Source organism: Varroa jacobsoni, unplaced genomic scaffold (genome assembly GCF_002532875.2).
Source record: "Varroa jacobsoni isolate VJ856 unplaced genomic scaffold, vjacob_1.0 scaffold_923, whole genome shotgun sequence".
NCBI lineage: Eukaryota > Metazoa > Arthropoda > Arachnida > Mesostigmata > Varroidae > Varroa > Varroa jacobsoni.
The window spans coordinates 7,315-31,386 of NW_019213825.1; the positions used below are offsets into that span (position 1 = coordinate 7,315).

General features: G+C 39.4%; 1 protein-coding gene across 8 annotated transcripts; it reads left to right on the forward strand.

Moving 5' to 3' along the window:
• Nucleotides 1-558: 558 nt before the first annotated feature.
• Nucleotides 559-23,156, forward strand: LOC111265018 (lewis-type alpha-(1,3)-fucosyltransferase). 8 transcript variants are annotated; one of them, XM_022841338.2, is made up of 5 exons: nucleotides 560-808; nucleotides 19,144-19,256; nucleotides 19,520-19,669; nucleotides 20,661-20,876; nucleotides 21,117-23,156. In XM_022841338.2, the coding sequence occupies exons 3-5, from the start codon at nucleotides 19,520-19,522 to the stop codon at nucleotides 21,915-21,917; spliced, it is 1,167 nt and encodes a 388-aa protein (XP_022697073.1). In that variant the 5' UTR covers nucleotides 560-808; nucleotides 19,144-19,256; the 3' UTR covers nucleotides 21,918-23,156. The 8 variants fall into 8 exon arrangements, with proteins under 8 accessions (XP_022697081.1, XP_022697073.1, XP_022697077.1 ...); XM_022841342.2 differs by having other exon boundaries at nucleotides 560-803; XM_022841339.2 differs by lacking the exon at nucleotides 560-808 and adding an exon at nucleotides 4,114-4,177.
• Nucleotides 23,157-24,072: the final 916 nt, after the last annotated feature.

Consider the following 24,072-nt stretch of genomic DNA (forward strand, 5'->3'; position numbering starts at 1 on the left):
TAGGTTCATAGATGATCACTACAGTGGAAAATAATATAAAAGATGAGGAAACGACGTGATCTTTAATGCCAGCTTTCTACGTGCATGGCCGGCATGTGTGCTGTTGAGGAATAACATGAACACCTCCCGTGGTGAGATTGATACTAAATATATCCTGTCCTTGCTGCCGTGAAGTCGGTCTACCTACCCTAAAAGCTTAAATGGGATGGGTTTACGGATAGAGTGGCCTTTGGTACGTAGGGTTAGAAGAATGCAGCAGAGCAACTCACTAGTAACGACAACAGGGGCAGACTGAAACGCAGGATATTGGTTGGGTAGAGGCAAGAAGAGGGAATTTGACCGGGACACTCGCTATACCGTGCACTGCTATGGTAGAGAGCCTTTGACTCGAAGCAAACGCAGAAGGAAAATACTGCTGTCTGCTAAGTCTAGGTTCCCGTTGTGCGGGCAGAGTCAGCCATCAAGAATATAGGGTGTAGCTTGCGGAAGCTTCAAGCCAAGCGGAGTATGTCGGCCAAACGCAACTCGCAGGAAGGATAGCGCCAGTCTACAGGCTGAATGCCAAAGAAGAAGGGATTTGTGAGAGTGGATGGCTGACGTGGCCGACAGGAGCAGCGTGGCAGGGGCCGGCACCGCCAGTAACCAGCCATTCCACGGATTTGCCTTTTTTCTCGTCTCGTGACGGTGGTTCCACCAGTGTCCGAGCAACTCCATTCTTCCATAGGGATTTAGAGAAGCAGTGACAAGCAGCAGCGTAGCGCTGCCGGCGCGCAGACCAATCAGGAGTGCCAACTACCTTAAAGGTTCGGTAAGTAGTACGTTGTTCGGAAATAGATTCTGTGGCCCTCACCCTCATCTTCTGTTCCCTCTCTCTTTTCCGTTAAAAAGAGCTAGGGCTTCGAGTAACACCGACCAGGTCGAGCGGTGGTAATTTTCTCCATGTTGCGACAGCGGTTTACTCTGGCTATAAAGGATATTATGGTGCAGATTTACGAATGTGCTGTATCTAATTTTTGATCAAGTCGAACGTGTTGGTGGCAAAGATCTCAATCATGACTCAAAACAGGAGCTAAGTAAGGCCATATGTTGCCGAAAAGTATTACATACGTAACTGGTCGCTCTTAGTTATTAGTGAGGCAATCTTAAAAAGAATATTTCGGTTTAATTATAAGAGTTGTTTCTCGAGTTATTTAGAACTTTTGAGCTATGGCAGCACAGAATCCTGTTGAGCATTGAGGTTTCCTAGCACTACACATCCCGTATAAATATGTAAAAGTGAATAAGTTGATATGATGAACGCCATAAATGTTTCTATAAAATTTAGGTGCAGTAGGAGGTGATTATCCTCATGCTTAGAAAGCCAACTTGCTTATCTAGGGTATCGATTTTGTAAAATTAAATGACTAATTATAGCCTTATATAGGATCACATTTATATTCTCATTCAAACAAAATAACCCCATTTACTAATCTGTTCTTAAAGAGTGGCTACTGCGACAGTGCAACTAATTCTGACAATTGCGCTAGATTCTGTTAGTAACAATTTTACTGCTAACGTCCTTAAATCAATTGCAGTATAATAATACAATGTTGTGAGGCGGCGTTTATCGTAGCGCTTCAGGATCAGGCAGGTTTTTACATCGCTTTGTATCTCGAATGTTCATTACTGAACTGGAAGGCCGTAACGTAAGCAAGCTCTATGTGAGTGGAAGGGCTGGAGCGGGAGTACGTCGAAAAATCGCTGAAAAACAGGCCGCTATTCGGTGAAATTTCGCACGTTCGGATGCGGAAGGTAACGGGCCAATGAACGACAAACGGACTATCTTAGCTTAGAAATCCATGTTCGCGTACAAAAGCTCCTTGCGACTTGTTCCGCTAGCAGAAGAGCTTTGCATGAGACTCATTGTTTCCTGAAAACGCATTCGTTACGGCGCCCGGTTCATCAATGTCCTAAATACAGGCCTAAATGAACATAGAATGTTTTAAATGCACACGATACACAACAAAGCTATAGAAGATAAATAGCTATAGAAACAATGAAGCGAATGGAAGTTTGCCTTTAGAAGGAATAAACTAAAGGTTCAAAAGTTCAATAATAGTATAATGATCTCACGAAAGGAATGAAATAGACGCCAACAGCACAGGACCTTACATATGCTTATTCTTACCCTGAAAACTTAACATAGTTTTGTAAATTCGTTTCCTAATTCGTCTATTCACGCAAATTTTCCTACTTGACCTATTGGTTATTTAACCTGCTAGCCAAATGAAGAAATCTCGCTTTAGCGTAAATACGTGTGTGAAGCGTTGGCGATGGTCGGTGTCGGCGATCGAATCGTAAAATTAGCTGCGCTTTTCGATACTAGTTCTAATTCGTTCGTAACAAAAACCACACCCATTAAGCCGATCGATTACGGTGTGGATTCGTTTCTCGTTGAGCTATATCCTATACTTGTCAGTACCCTTGCCCGAATCATTAGTCCACTTCTCTTTTTACATAAATGAGCCTTCAATGTCCTGGATTCAGAGAACCAGATCCCATGAAAGTGGACTGAGCGATAGCTAAGTTACTACAAAAGAAAGCAGCGAACGTCACAAAGCCACTCATGTTTGCGATGCAAAGCCCACTGCGAACGAAGTGGAAAATTAACAATGATGAATTCTTTTATGGGATAGCGCATTTACATCAGACTCCTTGTACGCCTGGACCCGTTGATGATGCCGTTGAGAATATAAGGATTCTGAAATCTTTCTCCTGCCCACTTTGCCCACAAAGTCAATGCGCGTAAACAATTACTTGCGCAAGCCGCATAGCACGAAAGCGAGCCTGTACCAGTTAATGATTTAGTCAATAAATATCAACGAAGCAATCTATTAAGAACGGCAAAAGTGGTATACTTTAGTCTTTGTTTTTTGCTAGAGAGCCGTCATTTAGTGACCATACGAAATAGAAAATATTCAGACATTATTAGACGATTTATTCGTTGACGGGGATCGTTCCCGCGGCCACACGGATCTGGCATATTAAACGTATTGGCTCCTGGCACCAAATTCTCGGATACCGCCATAATTAACGTCTGTAAATATCTAATTGGCGGAGTTTTGATACGTCAGTGTAGCTAACATTGGTGGCCGATGCCGTCCTCTGTGCTTCGAAAGTTAGCCAATAATGGACGTCCGTGATATATGGCTGAGTTTACTACTTAATGTATCTCAATCAAGTGCGAGTTCGATCATCAGAAATAGAAAATGCGAACGGATCCACATTCAGGGCAAGGTTGCTCGCTTATTTCTAATAGGACATGATAGGGTTTATCTTATCGTAGGCGGGCTGTAGTTTTACACGTTCCTAGAGCTAATATCTTATAACCGATAGGTACAGGAAATAAATGGGTGTGTTTAAAATGATTTCTCGGCTATTGTTTTAGCAGAGCGAGGTTTTCATAACGTGGATTTCTCGCTGCTGGTTATTGTGTGTTAGTACGATCGTAGGGAAACGACACATCAACGACATGACACTTTAGCGTCCTGCATTACAGCCCCATAGAGCGTATGCGTCCTGATACGGTCTTGGATTGCGGATTCGATGATGATGATATTGGTTATGATTACTAATTGTGGCCACGATCAAAGGCAAGGTAACGAGATGTTTGCTTCGCAGCTATGTACAGTCCATTGCGATAACTGGTTACGTATGGTTTATTTGTTAAAATAACTAATTTCTCCTCTCATAGGATTTAATTAAGTGTGATCAAATTCACCGTAGTGCAACTTTGCTTGGGCACGTAGCAGTTGCATCACAGAAACTAGTTTGAATAGGCTTCGTAGGCAATAAAACCATCTGAAGCTGTCTGCTATCATAGGATTTCCACTTACTCTGACGCTGTTTCCGCTGATCATAGTACGGTTGGCTATATAAGAGTCGCTGCCTTTTCGTATTTTACTTTCAAAATGAAAGCTACTAGTAAAAAAAAATTGGCTGTCACTTGTGCACGCCAGATTATAGTTGAACATTAATAGTACCATACAACATAATATCCACTATTATATATTTTTAGTTTCTTTTTTTTTAATTTTTTTTATTTTGATTTTAGGTGCATGGAACAGTGTGCCTACACGAGTCTATTTCGAGACTGAGGAAGAATCTATCGACAAATTATAGGGCTTTCAATGCCTAGGTATTTCGCTATAAGTAACAAAGTACACGTTTGTCACTATACGCACATGTTACTGTAGTTATAATTGTATGCATTAGATTAATTGTTTTTGTTTTTTTTCCTTTCTAGTTGTCCTAATACTGCATAATGCTTTAAATGCTTTAAAATGCTGAATGTGCTTCCTGAACGTATTTCGAAAACTCTGTTTATTCAATAGAATAAGTAGAAAATAGACACTGACATATTGATATGTTTTTATACAGGTGACATTTAGCACGAGCTAAATTTTTGTCCTGCCTTTTCCGCCTATGTACACATGTGAGGCAAGCTTGACTTTAAATGGTCGCTCTTATTAGATGCCGCATAACCTTGAGCGGAGTAAATAACATTTAGGCTCGTAAATATTAAGTATTAAAGGCGAGCGTGTGTTGCCTAGCTCCATGGACCGATAGTATTTCGCTACCAACTCAAGTCCTGCTTTAATTTAAACTAACGCACCTAAATTTTGCTATTGATTGGTAGAGTAAGGCTTCTACCACAATGCTGTAGGCAAGTTTGTAGAAAAATATTGTGTGTATGATGACAAATTTGATACAAAAAAATTATACAAATAGCATGTAACATCTAGAATAATACCGTTACTTTTCGCTATTGCGAACATGCGGATGAAAGACAAATGTCCGAAAGGAGCGCATGTTAATTATCTATATTTTTTTTTTAAAGTTTGGGATATCTTGACAATCTCATTAAAAGTTTACGATCGATTTAAAATTAAAAAATAAAATATTTGTAACCTGTTCTGTAATTTTGATAAGAAATATAAGAATATCCTTTAGGTTTTATAAATAGCTGTAAAGCTCTTAAAAATTTTTTTGTCAAAAACGAAAAATTGCTCACTCATATTCCCCATAGAATGCGTAAAAAAGGATCAAAGCGCACTATACATGGTATATTTAATTGCTTTTATTAAAATGACTTAAGGTTTGAAAAGTGCTGAACAAGATTGCCTAATCCAAATAGAAAACGCTGATCGTGACCTATCTATAATGTTTTCAGTAAAGTAGTTTAGTAAGCTAAAATTATTCAATGATCCAGCCATTAGGGTCATTTCAATAGTTCCATGTTTAACTTATATTTATTTTCAGAATCAGCTTATTGATAAACACTATAATACACATATGGCATGGCCATAATATATAGCCTTGTGCATATATTTGATTTTATACACTGACGATATTTTTTCTAAGTTAAATTTGGCTAACAAAGTATAAACGGCTGAAACTGTAGCGCTTCCAATAGCACTATTTACCGGATCATAATGGCCAACTTTGAAGTCCAAGGGTCTTACAAGTAGCCTGTCAGCTACCTGCATAGCAATGCGGTAACGCACCGGGTAGTGTTTTCTCTGCTACTATTAGGGATACGTAACAATTTAAGTCTGAATTCGGACGCAGATACGATTTGTTTCATGTTGAGGGCTAGCCATTCGAAGTAATCTCAAATGGTCTCAGCACCGGACGTCGTACGCAAACGAAAAAGAACGCAATTCTGCCCGATTTACAACTGCACCGAGGTTTTTTGCATGGGCAATTTGGCTCCGGGGCATAGATTCTCAACATATGTTGACGTAAGATGCGGTAGCGGTCGTTGCCGGATGAATCGAATATACAGGTTTTTTTTCTGCTAGATTACAATCATGACAGTGAGGATAACGTGTCTTTTTATGCCCTTGCGCTTTTTTTGGCGCTAGCTAGCTACAGCTGCTAGACAGAACTATAAATAGGGACAACGCGCTAGCCTGGACAAGACGTTTGATCAACATAGATTTGTTTCGGGAAAGGACGCATCATAACTGTGATGCCTTCCAAGGGCAAGAAAAAAGAACCAGTAAACATGAGAACTAGAAGCCGCTCGATGCATTTGGATGCAACTCTAGTACCTCGGGACAGCAAGGAAACAGTCAGCTCTACTGCTACGGCCAACAATAGCTTATTCCCTGTAAAACAAGAGCGAAATAACGGAGACAGAAATGCAACGCTAAAACTACTATCCTGGCTAAGCTAATGCGGGGTTTTACCATTGAAAATAGTTCAATTTTTCGATGAAAGATATGATTGGTCTATAGGGACATTCAACAGCGGGTTACAGAGCTAAAACAAGAGATTAAGCTGCATAAGCGACGCAACAAGGGAATAACTCTGTGAGAACACGAGAAGGAAATTGGTACCTAAGATCAGAGAGGGCAACGCTGCGACAAAATCCGAAGTGCAAGACACGCCGTGCGAAGCCAGAGTGTGCTGACACGAAAAACATAGCAAAAGAAAGGCCTTTTCGAACCCGCATAGCTAGAAAAAGCAACTCGGTGGAACAACATCCCAGTTCAGTTCCACGAACCGAATGGTGAATTCATGGGTGATGTAAACAAGATCACTGTTCATGTAAGACAGGAAACAAATAAGAATAAATTTTCGGTTTAGCAGGTCCTGGTTAGTCTTTGCCTACCAAACAAAAAGTCAGGGCTAATAGACTCTAACTTTATTAAAAAGTTTTAGAAGCGGTCATAACATGCAAGACAGTAGGTTTAAAGAGGAATATCTTACCTTGCCACATGACAGATGAATTAAGATGGATTAAGTTGTCAGGTAGCTTGAATTGAGACTATCTGATATAACAAGCAAACGTAACAGGAACTCTAATCGAGTCGAAAAATACGGCTGGCGTAGTATAGTAAAGAATAAACAATAAAGGTATGATTCTACTCAAAAATGAAAAGGCAGTTTTTACGCGGAAGGTATGTCCTACCCAATATAATGTCACACTGGAGAAAACCTAGCAGCTCAAGAACGGAGACATACGATTGACTATGGTATTGGTACCTTGGCAGGGCTGATTCGAATTTCGGACCGCAACCGCAGCCGAGGGGATTGTTGAATCTGAAACGACTACCCATATGCTAGGTTTCACATTAAACCTCGAAGTGGGTTTCACTTCCATGTTACCTAAAATGGCAAAGAACTGGGTACGCGGCCAGAAACTGCCAAAATTAAGCTAGGGGAAAAAGAATGCTACAAATGCGGCACCCTTGTTCACGTGGAAGAAGGCTTCGACGCCACACTGAAATACTGTAGGTGCGGCACGCAGCAATCTCGATAGTCTGTCTTTTGCTTGGAGCGGGATGAAAGAAAGTAGGCGCGTGCAAATCGCACGCGTCTTTAGCACCAGCTAGAGAATCGCAGAAAGGTGCAAGGATTGCTATTACAGAAGAAAAACGCGATTAAAAGACTATCACGCGAAACCTAGATGGATGAATATGGCTACGCGGTTTCGTTTAGCCACACTAGTAGCAACTGCGTAAACAGGCCTGGCCTTGTAAATCAACGAATGCGGAAAGCTAGCAATAATAATAGTTCAATTTGATGTTATACAGCTTATTTATAATCAAAGCAAAGCTGCTGATGTCCTGTTTCACGCCACAGCTACTAGACGCCATGTCGTTTATGAGTAAATGAAACACAACGCCAAGCTTAGAGAAAAACGAATGGGCAATGGTGTGTTGCAGTTAGCGGGCCGACTGTGGTGCTGCAGACAGGATCTGGCATAGGCTCCTTATGGGTAGAGTGCAAAATTCTCATTGCTATTTTTCAGCAAAGTAAACATAGATCTTACGTGGACGCAAGAGTCTGCTCTTCTCTATTTGCTAACCAGGTAGCACGATGCCGAACTTTGAACGAAGAAGAGATTGTCAGAGTCACTACACTGAGTGCGAAGCAGACGAAGCCAAGAGTCCTTAAGTGATTGTCGCGACTCAAGATACGAAATGATGACGCGCTCAAGACAGAGCACTCAAGAATGCACTAAGGTATCTAAAATTCGTTCCCAGTCTACAGACCCTTACCGCGCGAAGTTGTGAAAAAGCCGATTTACCCCGTGGCCCGCAATACTGGTAGAACGAGGAAATAAACCTAGGTCAACAGAAATATACTAGAACACGCCAAAAGCTGACGCAAGCAGAGGCATGGAAGAGCTCCTGCGATGAGCTAGCTTCTTTAATGGCAACACTTAAAAGATGCAACGCGGTTCTGAAGCCTGCGATGAACAGGAGTAAGGAGACATGCTGGGAACAGTTTCTGGAGACAACCGACAGAGCCCATTGGGCGACCCTGTTCAAGATGATTCGTGAAGAGATTAAGACTAAAAATAACGTTGTTCTCTTCAACAAAGCAAGAGGAAAAATAATGAAAAAGTTATTTTCTAGTTGCCAAGGCTTTAATAGATCGATTGGTGTACAAGTATCAACGTTGTTTGAACGCATTCTGTGTGTGCCGGTACATGCGTATATGACAGCAAAAGAAAAAACTATGCCAGACAAGGCATTGACCCTTGACGGCATTCCAGCATTGTGGAGTTTCTTTTTAGGAAACTTATCAAAGTTGCCGCGAGAGTTTTGAGAAAAAGAGTTTTCTTTTTCGAGACCTGCGAACTTGATAGCGGTTGCTGATGACTTGACTATCACAGTAAGGGCACTCAGATCAGAACTATTCGAAAGCAGGTGTAACGAAAAGTTGAGGCATGTTTATAAATGGATGGTAGATACCAGCCTGATCTGAGCCCCAGGCAAGGGCATGGGATTCTTACTGGTTGGAAGGGAAAAATGCAGATGGAATATTTTTTTTTGAACGGCAGGAAATGAAAATGGTGAGGACGACTAAATGCCTTAGATTAAAGGACGGAGAGCATTCTCATACCCGACAGGCAACGGCAAAGGCGACTGGGATTACTGGAGATTTCGGCAGAATGTCAACTGTTGAATCCAATGCCTTATTCAGAGCTCCAGCTTTGTTTACACTGGTGTCAACGATAGCAGGGATCACGGCGTTACTGCAGGAAGCCAGGGATATGCCTGCACTTGTATCATTCAGGCGTACATGACTCTACTTCCTTTGTCTCGGTCTTAGCAGGAACGGGACCTCAAGGTTAACGTACGAAAAAACTCTATTTGTAGTCCATGCAATCATCATTGTCTGGCTAGCGAAGTAAAAGGCAACTGCGCAAAAGCCCGGAACCGCGATTTAGGACGTCATTCCGACGATGGCACACTGGGTTGACAGGCCCGAAAGGAAACTCAGATACGATATGACACGGCTCCTCATGGGACATGGAAATTTCTGTAATCGCCTACACAGAATAGGAAAGATAACTTGACAAAGATGCGTACGCTCTTCGGTGGAATGACCTGCCCGTCACACGTGGCCGGACCTCCAAACGAAAGCTTACTGAAGCGAGGGGCGTCGGTCTCCGTGGCTTAGCTCGCTACGTCTGCGACACAATGCTGAGCGATGGCACTGAGAACAATTGTCCGACAGAAATGTATCGACTAAAGGCTACAGAAAAATATGATGGAGTAACTAACTAATTGGCCGACGGTAAGTCCAACACTAGCATGAGAATGAGGAGCACAGGGAGAATATGCAGGACGGTGCTACACAGCCCGGTACGTTAGAAAAAATGTGGGTAGGGCTTTTTACGAGATTACCGCTGCTGACAGGGCGTGGAATCCCACAGAAGGATGAATCGGGACGCGACTAATGAATTTACAAGTCCACTAGCCATCCCCACAATATTTTTATTTGAAGCAATATTTGAACCAGTCTCGAACCAGAGCTCAAATGTACAGAGTCCAGGATTAAGTGAGCGAGAGCTCGACAGTACTAAGCGAATACCTCGGCAATGAAATGGAGTCGGCATAATGCATTAGCCCTCAACCCCCTTGGAAAATCAGGTGTTGTTTTGTGTTTAATTATTAAAAATAAAAGCTACAGATTGAAAGATTAAGAAGAAGACGGATGTAAGTAAAAGTAGTATGCGGGTGTCACGTAGGTATTTCGTGAGAAATTTTACAACAAACCTGTGAAGCATACATCGTCAGCGAGTAGGTGGCTAGGTGTTTTAGATCTATTTTTATGTATTAAAAAATTAGGTAAAAAGGTTATGAATTGTGATTTAAGCAATGAGTAAATAAGGGGTTCATATGTAAAGAATACGCAAATCGAGACGCGTGACTATAAGGGACGTTGAGGCAATGTTGAATAGAATGGAATAGCTTTAGATATCAAGGTTACAAATATAAATAAATGGGCGAGAGCTCCACAGTGATATATTTTAGTAATAATAAAAAAAAATAAGATAACAAGGAGCCAAATTATTCTATGAAGAAATTGGTGTTAACACTATGACTCTACTTTACGATAAATGGTTATCATTCCGCGAGAATCTCTAAATGTCTTGTGATTCAAAGTTTAATTGAAGTCTTCGTATATTTAGAATCATAACGGTGCAGTGGCTAAAGAAGGGCATAGCAGCTTCAGGAATGTACTGCAAAAGTGGGACTGATTATATAGAATTGTGTATCGCTTCATAGAATTACTAGCAGCCAAAAATTGCATCTATGCAAAAATTAATAGCAGTCAAAAACAAGATGTTGTTTGTTAACTTCCAAAAACATTTTTTATTGCTAAGAATAAAGAAGTAGATAAAACGTTTTGGAAGTGACAGGGTAGGAACACTATTAGCACAAGCGCAGTACATCAATCGCTTTAACGAACGGTGGAAATATCCTTTGTTTTTTTCTTCAGTATAATCATACTGCAGTCCAATAACGACGATCTCCTATATCACAAACTGTGCATTATTCAATTGATATAAAATTATGCACAGGGAACATAAGGGAACTGATACATCCGTTTAATGAAGCTATCATAATTAAACGGGTTTTTTCATGCCTTCAAATAACTGCCACGTAGTTTAGTAAGTAATTATTAAGTTTCTAATGCGCTTACATAAATATTCTATTTCGTCTCCGTACTATATCTTTAATTAGGATTTTTTTGGCGTGATTATCACGTTGAATCAAAATTGAAAAAACTTCAAAATAGAAAAACGTAAATATACTGCTTTATTAAAAAGGCATGCTTTATTAAATGCTTGATTAAAACAACAAGGGGTGTCCAACGTCTATGCGAGTGTCCGTACTTGCTTAACGTAAACTTCTGCAGATACGTCGCCATGAACGGCCCGTTGTATTTGCCGACCGGCCTGCCATTAGCCTCTCTAGTGAATGATAAGAAATGGGACAGATTTTTTGTCTCCACCTTCTTCAAACACAGCCACACCCTACCTATTCGTTAAATTTATTCTCGATTTGTAAGATTCGATGATCTGTAAGATGAATGCGTTCTAACGTACACCATTAAGGGATTATTATCAAAGTTTATTCCTTTTAATTTCGTGAGACAACAACTAGAAACAATTACAGTTGTTTGTAAATGGATATAGGATAAATTTGTTTCATCGAAAGAAACGATCATTATTTTATCATTGGAATATTCGTACTACATTTGCTTTTATAATTGTATAGCGAAACGTGATTCGAGGGCGTATGCTTTTTCTCCAAAATCGTTGTGTGTTTAATAGGGACCATAGGATTTAAGCAATCGTCTAAAGTTTTGCCTTCGATTCGTCGCGTCAATGATCACTTGACCGGTCCAGATTAACCGGATAGCTTGTCGATAAGTTTACCTTCGGTTAGAGGAACCTTAAGATTGTTAATTAATTAATTGCAATGCCTCCTGAATAGGCCCACGTCTCAACCTTAACTTTTATATTAGGCGTATAGTTTGAGACAATCGCAAAGTAAATTTTATAGAATTTTAAGTTAATTTATTGTGCATTCGGTAAAAGCACTACAAAGCTATATTCTATAGAATTTGGTTTATTTTTTCGATGACAGTATAGCGTAAGACGTTTAAGAATGTACCCCTCAACCTAGTTGCAATATATACCTCATGTAAGGCTAATGAGGACAATTGACTGAGCACCTTATTTACACAATTTGGTCAGTCTAGTAAATACAGAAATGCCGAACTGTCGTTCGTTAACGGTATTGCTAGCAACATTTGTATTGTTACTAATAAATAAATAAATAAATACTCAATGAAATGTTTACCTTTCATTGTTGAACCGTCGACAACTGTTGCATTGCGCGCCTGAAATTATAGCAGCCTCAATGATAATGGCGGGGAAACTTTCGATCGACGAATTACGCATAAGGTGCCTAAGCTTATTACTTGTTCAAGAGTTAAATATAAGTAAAGGAAAACATTGAATGTCTCGAGTGAGTAAGTTGCGGAGCACATCTATTCTCAAGTCACCGTTTTTGATTCCCATAAGATTATGCGGCTTTGCACTGTTTATAAATTATACCAATGAGATGTTTATAAACGTATATATATATACAAGGAAACAATTACGCAAAAAAAGGACGTTAATAATCGCAGGAGCCAATGCGCATGCGGGTTCCCTTTGGAAAATTTTTAATTAATTGAATAACACTGATCTCAACGCGAACAACATCGATCTCTAACTCTTCAACGTTTTAGAGGACGATACACAGCCACGCTATTTGAAAGTATATTCTGCAGTCAAGCTGTGAGTGATTGGTACAACTGAAAGTAGTTTGTAAAATACTAATGTATAAAAAAAAAATCCCGCTAGTACGACAACAGTGCCGGCTGACATTTCCGATTTTGGTAAATGCCAACTTGGAGATGTTTAAAAGGTGCAGACTGCGTTCGTCTTAGCCAGCTGTGTTTGATTCATGGGACGGTTGTACGTACAACTCTGAAACGCTTCCGTCAAGAATTCAGGTTAGTGACATTACTTGTTCTGAAAACAAAATCGATTTCATAGAGCATCAGCGGCTTCTACTGGCAGATCATATTCTTTTTATTACCTTTAAAGGCAACCTATTGTCAATTTAACAGCCAACAGGGCCAGTTCAGGCCAAATGCCGGGCTTATGAAATTTTTGCTACAGTTACTTTTGCCCTTTTTACTAGATTTTTTTCTCGCTAAAGTATCACATATTAACTGTTTTGTGGCCCCTATTAGGTAATGCTTGTCAACTTAATAGTTGGACCACACAAGGACCTTTGCATTACAATGGTTACATCGATTTCTGAGTTCGTTGATCTCGGGAATAGTTAGAGTTGACGCCGTAAAATTTCGCTCAAACGGACTAGAGATGCGCGTATAATTCACTAGAATCAGTGTAACCTTTGTAGATTTATGTACCAAACGTATGCGTATTATAATTCGCTAAGTTTACGGAATAGTTACCGAATATAGCTCAAATGTTGTTCTAGAATAACTAAATCGGATTTTCTGTTGGACATTTTGAGCCAAGCACTAACGCGGTGGCTAGCTTCAAATTCTCATACGATTTTTCAACAGTAGTAGTAAGAGTTCCGCAGTGGTAATAGTTAATTCAACCCTCTAACTTGTGCTATGCCGCCGCAGCAGCCAGATAACTTCAGTGAAAATCCGCTATTTATTCAAATTCAAGACTCAATTGTTATTTAACTATAACAAAACTTGAGTATAATATAAATAATAATCAAGTTAAAAGTCGGTTCCATGATACCCGTTACGAAAGGCAGCCTACTGCGTTTAGACTTTAAGAAACCATATTCTATGTGAGCGAAGCTTTTAATGCTGCTAAGATCCAGCAGAACGTAGTCTCCAGATCTCTCCCTGAACAATTTCATATCGCAGACTCGTGTAGAGTAAATATCGTTCATTGACTTGCGTTTATCGATTGTCCAGGTTATGAGCCACTGTTTTGCCTTTCGCTCACTCACGCTGATGCAAGACACAAGACTGGGTATGTCTAACAGTTCAGGTAAAAATGTAGCTTGCACGGCGGCTCTATCGAAACCGACTGAGAATCAAAAGAGTCGGACAACCTTCTTCCTTTTGCTGAGAACGGAACGTACCGGCATACACTGTTATCGTCGACTCATTGCTACCACGCTGCGAGGGCGCTCTAGGCATGCTGTGGGTATCTGAAAGCGAACGCATAGGAAACGAATGAGCTTTAAGATCTTTTTCGTTTGATTATAACGGGTTTATAAAGTTAGTTTCTAACTTCTTTCCCATAAGTCCTGAGTTACTTTAGTCTAGGGCATTTCTGCATCGATGCTATTATTAGTATCTATAAAAGCCCAATCGTGATCGTGTGATGCTTCATCATTGGTTTTTCTCAAAAACAAGATAATTTTTCTAAAGCACGAATTTTCTAATACAGTCAAGTGATAAACACTACCTTCTTTCCCTTAAATCAAATCTGTATAGGTTTTAATATTTTCGAGATGGAATATTGAATAAAAAAAATTAAAGCTCCCATTAATCAATTAGTCTATTGAAACTGAGCCAACAACGTCTTCTGTTTAGCCATAAACGCTTCATAGACACTATGTGTGTGAAAACGGTATTACTACACATATATGATTCGTATGTAGACCTGGATTTATCCTTCATCGGGAAAAAACGGTACCGTCAGTCGTATTAGTGAGGCGACCGCCCAGAACTCGTTGAAGCACGAAGTTACAACATTACATAACAAACATTTGTAAGTAACAAATTGCAGTACTTACACAAACGTATGTCGCTTGGTTTATAAAAACCTTTAATTCAACAAAGCACATGGTGAGAGCGCGTATGCTCAAATCAAGTCCTGATTTGTCATGCGACTTCAATCTACCTTCACACCTCATTGATTGACCACCGCTATCATTTTTTCATCCTTTCTGATTTCTCTGATTACTGGTCATATGACATCGTTTCGTATTAACCTGCTAGGTAGGCGAGGAGGCGTAAACAAACAAATACGCCTAGCGCCTGCTAGGCCTGCACTTACTGAAAAGTTTTTATCCAACCGTGTGCTGCCAGATTAGGAACGTTAAGTCTATTTGATAATATCTATTTACCATATACTGCAGCTGGTGCCATTCCAGGCTAAATATCGAAAAGATTTATCCTAAATAAATTTTTTATAATAAAGTTTCTGAGGATTCTCTGGCAAAATAGCTGCGCTTAGTGCATTTTGTGCCTTGGCCAATGTCATCTGGGTTCATCGCACGTAGTCCGCTGAAAGAAGGTTTAAAAAAACCTTGTAAGTACTTCAAGCCTTGAATTCATATGGCTGTTAAAAACGCTTTTAGATCTATATTTTATAGGGTTTTATATATATATATATATATACATCTTGGCACCTAAGCGTTTTTAACTGCCATATGAATTCAAGCCTTGAAGTACTTACAAGGTTTTCTTTTTTTATAATCGAATACTAAGCATGTAACTACGTCACCTCAGGCATCTCTGCTGTAAGAGTTATTAACATCTACGCCAAACACTAGCGCGTAGCAAATTTTCGTAAATCGTGGACAGTACATGTCAAGCATAATGCTCGGCATACACATCTTACCACGAACTTAAAAGTTACCTCAGTCACCTCTGCGCAATGGGCTGATCATAATGGCTCAGTTTTTATTCACATTTTGTTTTTGGTTCCGACGTAATTAATTTAGTAAGTACACCAAAAAAAAAAACTGAAGCCTACCAATAGTATCAATTGACCTTACATAGAAATACTGCGCGATTCAGCCGAAGTGTAACAGCTGATTACTTACACTTAGTTATGCCGAACAGTTCAAATCACCTCGTCTTTGGGATGTTATTTCCAGAAGAAACAGACAGAAACAACTGAGTGAAGTCGATTGAAAAATCAAGCGCTTGGAGGTAGTTGGACTTCAAATGGTTGGTATGCTTTAAGGTAGAGTTTATGATCTTCTAAGGCGACACTACCTTCTGTGTTACATGTTCCAGTAAATACATGTCGTTGGACTTTATCGTAGAATACAACGTAAGGCGGTGCATAATTATTTCTACATCTAATAATAAAAACGCTAAAAGAATTAAAGTTTTACATATTTTTTTCACCATTTTGTTGTATGAGTTTCTTTGTCATCGCATTGTCTGACTGTGAAACTGTGTTGAGACAAATAATACTAACGAAATATTGACTATTACGATGATAAGCCGATGCTTTTGGCAAATCTTCAATGCCGCAATTATAGATTCAAACTCTGGAGTCTTCTTGGACAAAAGAAGCGAGGTTTGCCTGCTCGGCCTTGTATCTATACAACATCTATATTTCTATTTTTCGGGCTTTTTTGAGGAAATATACGCCGTGCTCCAATTTACCCTTAATCGGACACTTGATTCCTCCCTTATACATCACTCTATGTCAATTCCAGTGTTCTTTTAATAGTGCTACAAACTGATAGGAAAGAGTGTCGCATACCACCATATCAGTTGACCGACGTTATTTCGGTTAGGTTCTGTACGACGTCAGCCAAACGAGATTTATAGCGGGATCAAAAAACGAGACCCGCTTATCCTGCAGACTCAATTCAGTAGGATTGATTGCCTTTCGCGTCAACCTTCATTAGCCTTATTTTTTCTTCAATCGTTCGGGTATTAAGTAGATAGCCATTTATTCAACAATTCCTGGATAAACAGACGTAAAGTGCAATGTCCCTGAGGCCGTCTGCCATTGAGACTCTGGTGTCTACTGACGAGTACTTACCTGTGATGTATTTCAGTGTAGAGCGCGCCAACTGTGTATGAAAAGCGTAACTTTTTGCTTCATCTGAACAGAAAACGCAAATTTTTTATTCAGAATAAATACGCCCGGAAGTCGGAATTCGGTAAAGATCTATGTGAAGAAGTAGGCTTGCCTCCGGATCTTTCTGGCCCAAATCGAAATTTCGCAAATGATACCCGTGACTTGAGCTTCTGGCGTGCGGTTTCATAAATCGTATGATTAATGGGGGAGAGAAATAACCGACCTCCTTTATGATCTAAGAACGTCTGTTTTTCATAGAAAAAACATACTGATACTAAGAGAAAAGTGAGCTAAGTGCTAATACAATGAAGGTGACCTGATTAACAAACCATCATGCGCACATAAACATCTTAACAGGGATGCCGCTGACTGCCAATCCCTTAAAAGGAAGCGAGATGAATTAACTTTTACATTACAGACTCCCCCCTGTTACTTCTAGTACTCGTGGTTATGCGGAAGCAGGTCAGAATGAATAATGATGCTATCCGTTGACACCTATAAGCAATAATTGTTTTTACAATACCGTTTTATTTATGAAACACGACAAAGCGCTTGTAGCTGACGAACCAACGTGTTTGGAAATATATTGCATATACAAGAGTTGACCGTTGTTTATACAAGGATTTAACGCGGTTCGGTAGAATAAACGAGGTCGAATCCTAAGTCCATAAAAAAAATAGTATTTTTCTCTGCTAAAGCTTCATTTTTGTGACTTTAATTTGTGGTCTACAAACGACTCAGGTCAGTACTGTAAAAGCTGGATATATTTGTCTTGAACCCTGTAATGCGAAATATTACTGAGTAATAAAAGTTTTAACAATGTAGCTATAAGACCCGCGCCCAATCTACAAAATTCACAAATATTTAAAGAATTTCTATGCAAAAGAATTTTAGTCCATTATCCATATACATGAAGTATCCAACCTGCAAAAAACAAACAGAATGAGAAGAAGACACTGAGAAATTCATTGCAAGGCCCTAGCCTCTAAATGAAAAACGTAGGCTGAAAGGCGAGCAGATGCCTCTGTAAAAGAAACTGTTGCCAGATACGCCTGTTTTATATATATGTGTATATATATCATGTGGAGAGACTTAATTTTCGCAGTGTATTTATATGAATTGGAAAAATCCCGAAAGCGAATTCCCGCGGCAAATTCTCACCGACACTGTGAAGTTCTACACAGGCCTGAAACTTATGGCTAATGACATCCCATCAATAAACAGACCAGTAGATGAGGGTGGACACTAAGTCAGCTAATGACTAAGTAAGAGCGACAGTTCTAGTTAGCGTGACGCCTTTTAAATCAAGTTAAGTCATGCTTCACAAGGATGACCGTGTTCAACAACAAGTGTCGTGCCACCTACTCGTAAGGTGCTGTATTTACAATGTTCTAAAGTCTATTGACTGCTCGAATAAATGACTAAAACATTTAGTTCTTGATGTTAGGACCGACCCTTCAGATTGCGCCTACCGCTTAGTTACAAGGTATTCATAGAATGTCTAGCTTCTCTAGTCGACTTCTACTTCTAGAAGCTTCTCCAAAGCAATTTATGAAAAAATACCAAGTGTATTCGAACTTTTCTTCTGCCATTGTATTTTCCCATTCTGCCCGTACAGCAAACTTGGCTTCCGATTTCAGCTCGTGTATAAGAGCATATAGACACTTCGCTCAAGGAATCGCGCATGACTAGTGACAGGCGTGAGTCACGGAATATTGCGTGCCTGACACGGCCGCACTATCCAGCCGTCCCGGAACGATTACGCTGATCGGCTCAACAGTAAAATAGGAATAAAGTAGATGAAAAGTAGACAACCCGTAACTATTGGACAGAACACCCTGATTGTGTCAATTGTAGAAGTAAAGCTAACGCCAGTACACAGAAAATATCGTCTACAGTTGAGTAACGTCTAGGTACGTTAGCAAAGCAGAACGTATTATAAATTGGCATCGTGCGATGATCAAGTATATATTCCAACGTAACCGTTGTTATCTACGTGGCAAATTACATTTGAAGACGCCACTTCAGTGCCCGCCCTTGGTCTGGTTCATTCACTCAACGTGTGTATGCATTCATTGAATATACTGAATAAGCTAAGGTGTATTTCGGAGTATACTCTAGGGTAAATTTAAAAATGTCTACTTGGTCATAGCAACGGCTATTTCAAATATCAACGCTGGATACTGAAAGATGATTATATCTTCCGATGAGGCTGCCATGCCAAGCACAATCTCATACATTATGAAAATAGAATGATTCATATGATGCTTGTATGGTATCCCTGCATATATTTTCAAAATCTATATTCTCGGATATATATGGCGCAAGAAATATGCCTCGTAAAAAAAGGAAGAGATACTTTTAAGCTGATAAATTACTGCGATTTAATTGACGGTGGCAGTTCTCGATGACCGACAACAGTTTTTAACTTTGTTTTTAATATGCCTGTGCCCGTTCCGCTGCAGGTGAGTGAGGCATGACGATGGCGATCGACTATTTTAGTTACTCTAATCTCGCTTCAACGATACGTTTCTGAATAGAAATTCCTTGTAATCCAGCTGAGGTTTACGTTACGCGAGTAAGTATATTGGTCCTTATCGTTTTCAACATTTTACTCATTATATGTATATATATATGTATATATATATATATATATATATTACTCATATATATATATATATATATATATATATATATATGAGTTTTGTTTGTTTGATATCTTCCCGTCGTTATCGTTGTAGTGAGCCACGAATATTCACGGTTGTTATTGACCGAGCTAGATGATTTTTTATGATATAAGTAGAGGTCAACACAAGGTTAAACTCCGCTTTACAATTGCAGATGGCGTCCCGTATACTTTTTTGCAGGCTTCTTCGGGGCTTTATTGCACGTCGGGTTATTTGGATTTTCCTTTTAACACTACTAAGTACAGGTTTGCCGCTCATTTTCTTAACGACGGCCCCAGAAGTTCTTGTTGAGGAGTCTAACGAGGTATACGACATGAAGTTCACCGTGACCCTGACTAACGAAATATATTTAATTTTGTTGTATATATCTATGAAGATCATCCATGGCAGGTTTCATAAAAGAATAAGCAATAAAAGTAGGACACTTGCTTTTTCGACACTTATTTATTTTGTCTATTTTTGGTGCTGACACAAATGCAAAACATGTATTTCAATATCTATCAGTATTAATTTTTACTGGGATGAAATTGACCCGCCTTAATACACTTGCGAAAGCTCTTTTGCCTAGAAGATTTTGGTAAAACCTGTAGTACATTACGTTATCGAATATTCTCGGGTTAATATATCGGATATCTCATACATATTAAAGGTGACGAAGTTTTTTTAGCTCTGTACGCATTCTGTGAAAATAGAGCCGGTACTAGTTATCTCACAGTTTATCTAAATGCGGTCGAAGATTAACTGCTTATTTCATAGTAGATTCGTAAAAGCTCATTGTCGTGAACTGTAGATTAAAATTAATTTTTACAGTTCTTATACATGAATATGCCAGATCTACTTGAACAATGACGTTGTCATATCCGTGCCATAATTTACTTGAGTAAGAGTTAATTTCGATTATTAAACTTCTCTTAGGAAAAAAACAGTTCTTATTTTATTTTTTTTTTAATTTTTATGAGCAATTACTGAAAAATAATCCTTAAACAGAGACTATTAAGGTTAGCAGAGAGAGAGAGAGAGAGAGAGAGAGAGATTCATTTTCAGCCAGTCATATTGTAAGCCACTTTGGGATAGTTGACAGGTTAACGTAGACTTTAAGCTTAGCCAAGGCTATTGTATAATAATACTGAGCGTAACGCATCAACCCACTTTAAGCCCTTAAAACATCCGAGAACTTTACTATTCGTGGCACAGGAGGCTGTCAAAAAATATCTATAAACGGGTCTATAGTCAAGCATTCATAAGCCCGACACCTTTCTTATCCACAAATCTCATCGTATTATTTATGCCTTTAGGTTTTAGTTCGGATCCATGCCAACCGTTTTCGGCCAACACTTCTTATGTGGACTTCAGTATGGCGCAAGACTTTAGCTCAAAGTGACCTAATCAAGATCGACTGCTTTGGTTCTAAGATCGCGTGCGATGTCTCCAGCGACCGTCGTATTGTTCACGAGGCCGCAGCTCTTATTTTCCATGGAAGAGATGTGTCTTTTTGGGACATGCCAAAAAGGGTAAGCTCTTACTGCCAGCTCGGGTTTCTCTAAAATAAGACAGACGCGAAACATTACAAGATATAAATAATCGTCTATCCTAAGTGGCAGCCATGAAGGACGGTATGAGCTGGAAATCTAGGCAAAGCAAGTGTTTTTCCATTGCTATTTGCCAGTCGAATTACTTGCTCCTCCTTAATTGTATTATATAGTAACAAACACTTTATGAAGCAATCTTTGTGTCAATATATTCCTTTACAGAAATACGTTGGCCAACCATGGGTTCTATGGAATCAAGAACCACCGAGCCAATCGCCAATACAAGTTTACAAACAGGGAAGTAATTTGTTTGACCTGGAGCTGGGCTACCGGCAAACCGCAGACATTTTCGCACCATATGGATTCTTCAGTCAGAAGAGAGCTGAGGCTTCGGATGAAAACAGGGAAAAACTCGAAAAGCGCTTTATCAAACAGAATGGGGCCGTTTGGTTAGTCAGTGATTGTTGGACCGAAAGCAGAAGAGAAAATTATGTGCAGGAGCTCCAAAGATATTTTCCCGTTGACGTATATGGGGCATGTGGAAACCGCATATGTCCGATGAGTGCAAGCGATTCCTGCATGAATACGCTGAGCCAGAAGTACATGTTCTATTTGGCTTTCGAAAATTCGATATGTCCAGATTATGTGACTGAAAAGCTTTACCGTACACTTCAATACCCTATAATACCTGTTACTATGACTGGAAGCAGAGGCCAATTTCTTGACTCTCTGCACGCGTTTGTTGACGCGTCGAATCTCGACCCGCTGTCACTAGCCCTAAAGCTTAAGAAAATCTCTCAAAACATCACCCAGTACGCTACGTATTTTGTCTGGAAGAAAAAGTACACAGCGCACAATCAAGTTAATCCGTTATGCCATATATGTGATAAATTTCGAAAACAGTTAAATGGCGCAATGAATTATAAAGCGAGGAACCGAACGTACCTGACAGACCGGATGAATCATCGAGCATGCAAAACATGGAACAGTAATACTCAAAAATTCGAATCAATCGGCTTGTGAGAAAGTTTGCCTGTTGAAGTTACTTATTAGATATTCGCAGTTACTCCTACGAAGCAGAAAACGTATACCTCACAGGTGTACGTTTGTATGTAAGAGATTCATATGTCGATAAGGTCATTTATTAATCCACTTTCAAAGCATTACAGCTGAATGATAAGCATTCGCATCTGTCGGACGACAATGTCTGCTACGGCGTTGATTTAGTCCCTTATATACTAATACGTTATTCAGACTCCCGATTATAGTCGACTTAGAAATTATTGGACGCTTGCTGACGCAATGAAGAGTTGCTACGAACTCTCTTGACAAAGGAAAAGCTTACTACTGTCAATTGACAAGACGAATGTTTTTGTTTCTTCCAAATACACAGAGATTCGCTAACCGCACTGCACTGTCATTAAAGAACGGGATAGAAATATTGGACTGGTCCAAATCTAACAAACGTATTAGTCTCTTTTCGGTAAGTCTGTCTGCGCTAAGGTTCTTAACGTATCAGCCATATACTGGTGCTCGAGACGAAGGAACGAGGTCGATTGTGGCACAGGCACCGATGTTCTAAAAACTTATTTAATCGCTCCCATGTCCAGCAGAATATACAGCAACCTGTTAGATAAGCAAATATTCTTCAACTTTGAAAGAGTCATGATAACTTTGATAATACCAACATTCTAGTAGGTGGAATTGGATCTCACTTTGGCATAAGTAGCTAGCCTTATGGAACTGGTTTAGTTAGTCTCCAACTTAATTACAAAGTCTGCCAGACCTCAGTCATGGAGGTGGTGAGAACCAAACACTTACACCATTAAACCCACTGTCCTTATGCTATAGGAAATTCCAAAAAAGATTCAGTGTTTAAACTAGGAGACTTTTGTTATCACATAGCGAATCATAACAAGTAAGTATCGTTGTAACTAACTAGTACAATTTCGTTGATTAGTTAGTTCTAGCTAGTACTTAGAGTACATATGGAATTTATACGAATCCTAATCTGATCCTGTCGAGTATAAATATTTACTGGCATCCGTGCTGCAGATGGATATTTATAAATTACATAAATACTACCTCTCAACAAACAAAATTTTAGACTGAGTTTTTAAAGTAACATCGTTTTCTTGCCATTATTGGGCACTAGTAAGCTGCTATCAATATCAATAACAAGTTTTTGGTATCGTAATTGTTCTCTGCTGCATTTTACACCTGGAGTATGACTGACCAATAAACCCGTTTCCTATAACACTACTTCGGTTATAATTGTATCTCTGAGGGACTGCAATATTCATTCAGTCATCCACACGTGTGCACTTCCAATAAGGTTTTTTTAGATTTGCATGCGCATATACAACCGTAAGCGGGCAGAGTATCCCGAGGTGAAAATCCTAAACTAGTTTAACTTCCAGGATATGAGCTGCCCATCCCAACAAAAATTTCCACTTTAAAACTTAAAAGATTATTAGAAGGAATCGGCTCTCGGTAACTTAGTTCTTTCTTGATATGGTCCAGCCGATTTTGACGCTGACGTTGCAGTTTTTCTAAGGTATCGCGTAAAGCTGCGCGAATGGCTTTTCCGTTCCATTCATTGCTTTTACAGCAAGCAGGTACCCTCTTTATGGTTGATCTATGGCAAAGTAGATAAACCTATTCAATAAAAACCACAATGTATCTCCTGCAAAGCTGGACCCGCTGTTGTCAGGATGGACATCACTTTTGACAAACAGTAAACTAATAACAATAAACTAAGGGCAGATATGTTTTATAAATGTGTCAGTAAGTGCTTAAAACTTTGCGTTTGTTTGGTTTACTCTGAAGTTATAAGAAAAGCTTAGTGAAGGCCATGGGGCTTTTTCTTGCTCTAGCTACAATCGTCATATGATTTTCATTAAATTGCAATCTTTGGTTTCAATATATGTTTTGGCTAAAATAATGTTTAATAGGTTCTTCTCTAGAGAAGGATTTTGTTTCTTGCAGGTGTGTTCAAAATCTAGTCTCCGCAATATTTTTTTCTTGTAATTGCCTCGACGAGTGTTGTTTCTCGTAGGGTACTTCAGGCACGTCACAATTGACTTTGGAATACTATGTATATTTTCCTGTTGTAGGCCTCAATTTCGCACTATTTAAATTTCGATTATATCAAAGTATAGCTGTTGCGTAGCATTGC

Excerpts from the sequence above, each read along its gene's own strand:
- LOC111265018 (XM_022841346.2), top strand. The coding sequence starts at position 19,520 with ATGGCGTCCCGTATACTTTTTTGCAGGCTTCTTCGGGGCTTTATTGCA. Across the intron at positions 19,670-20,660 it reads TTGTTGAGGAGTCTAACGAG|GTTTTAGTTCGGATCCATGC; the intron begins GTATACGACATG and ends TTATGCCTTTAG. Across the intron at positions 20,877-21,116 it reads TTTGGGACATGCCAAAAAGG|AAATACGTTGGCCAACCATG; the intron begins GTAAGCTCTTAC and ends ATTCCTTTACAG.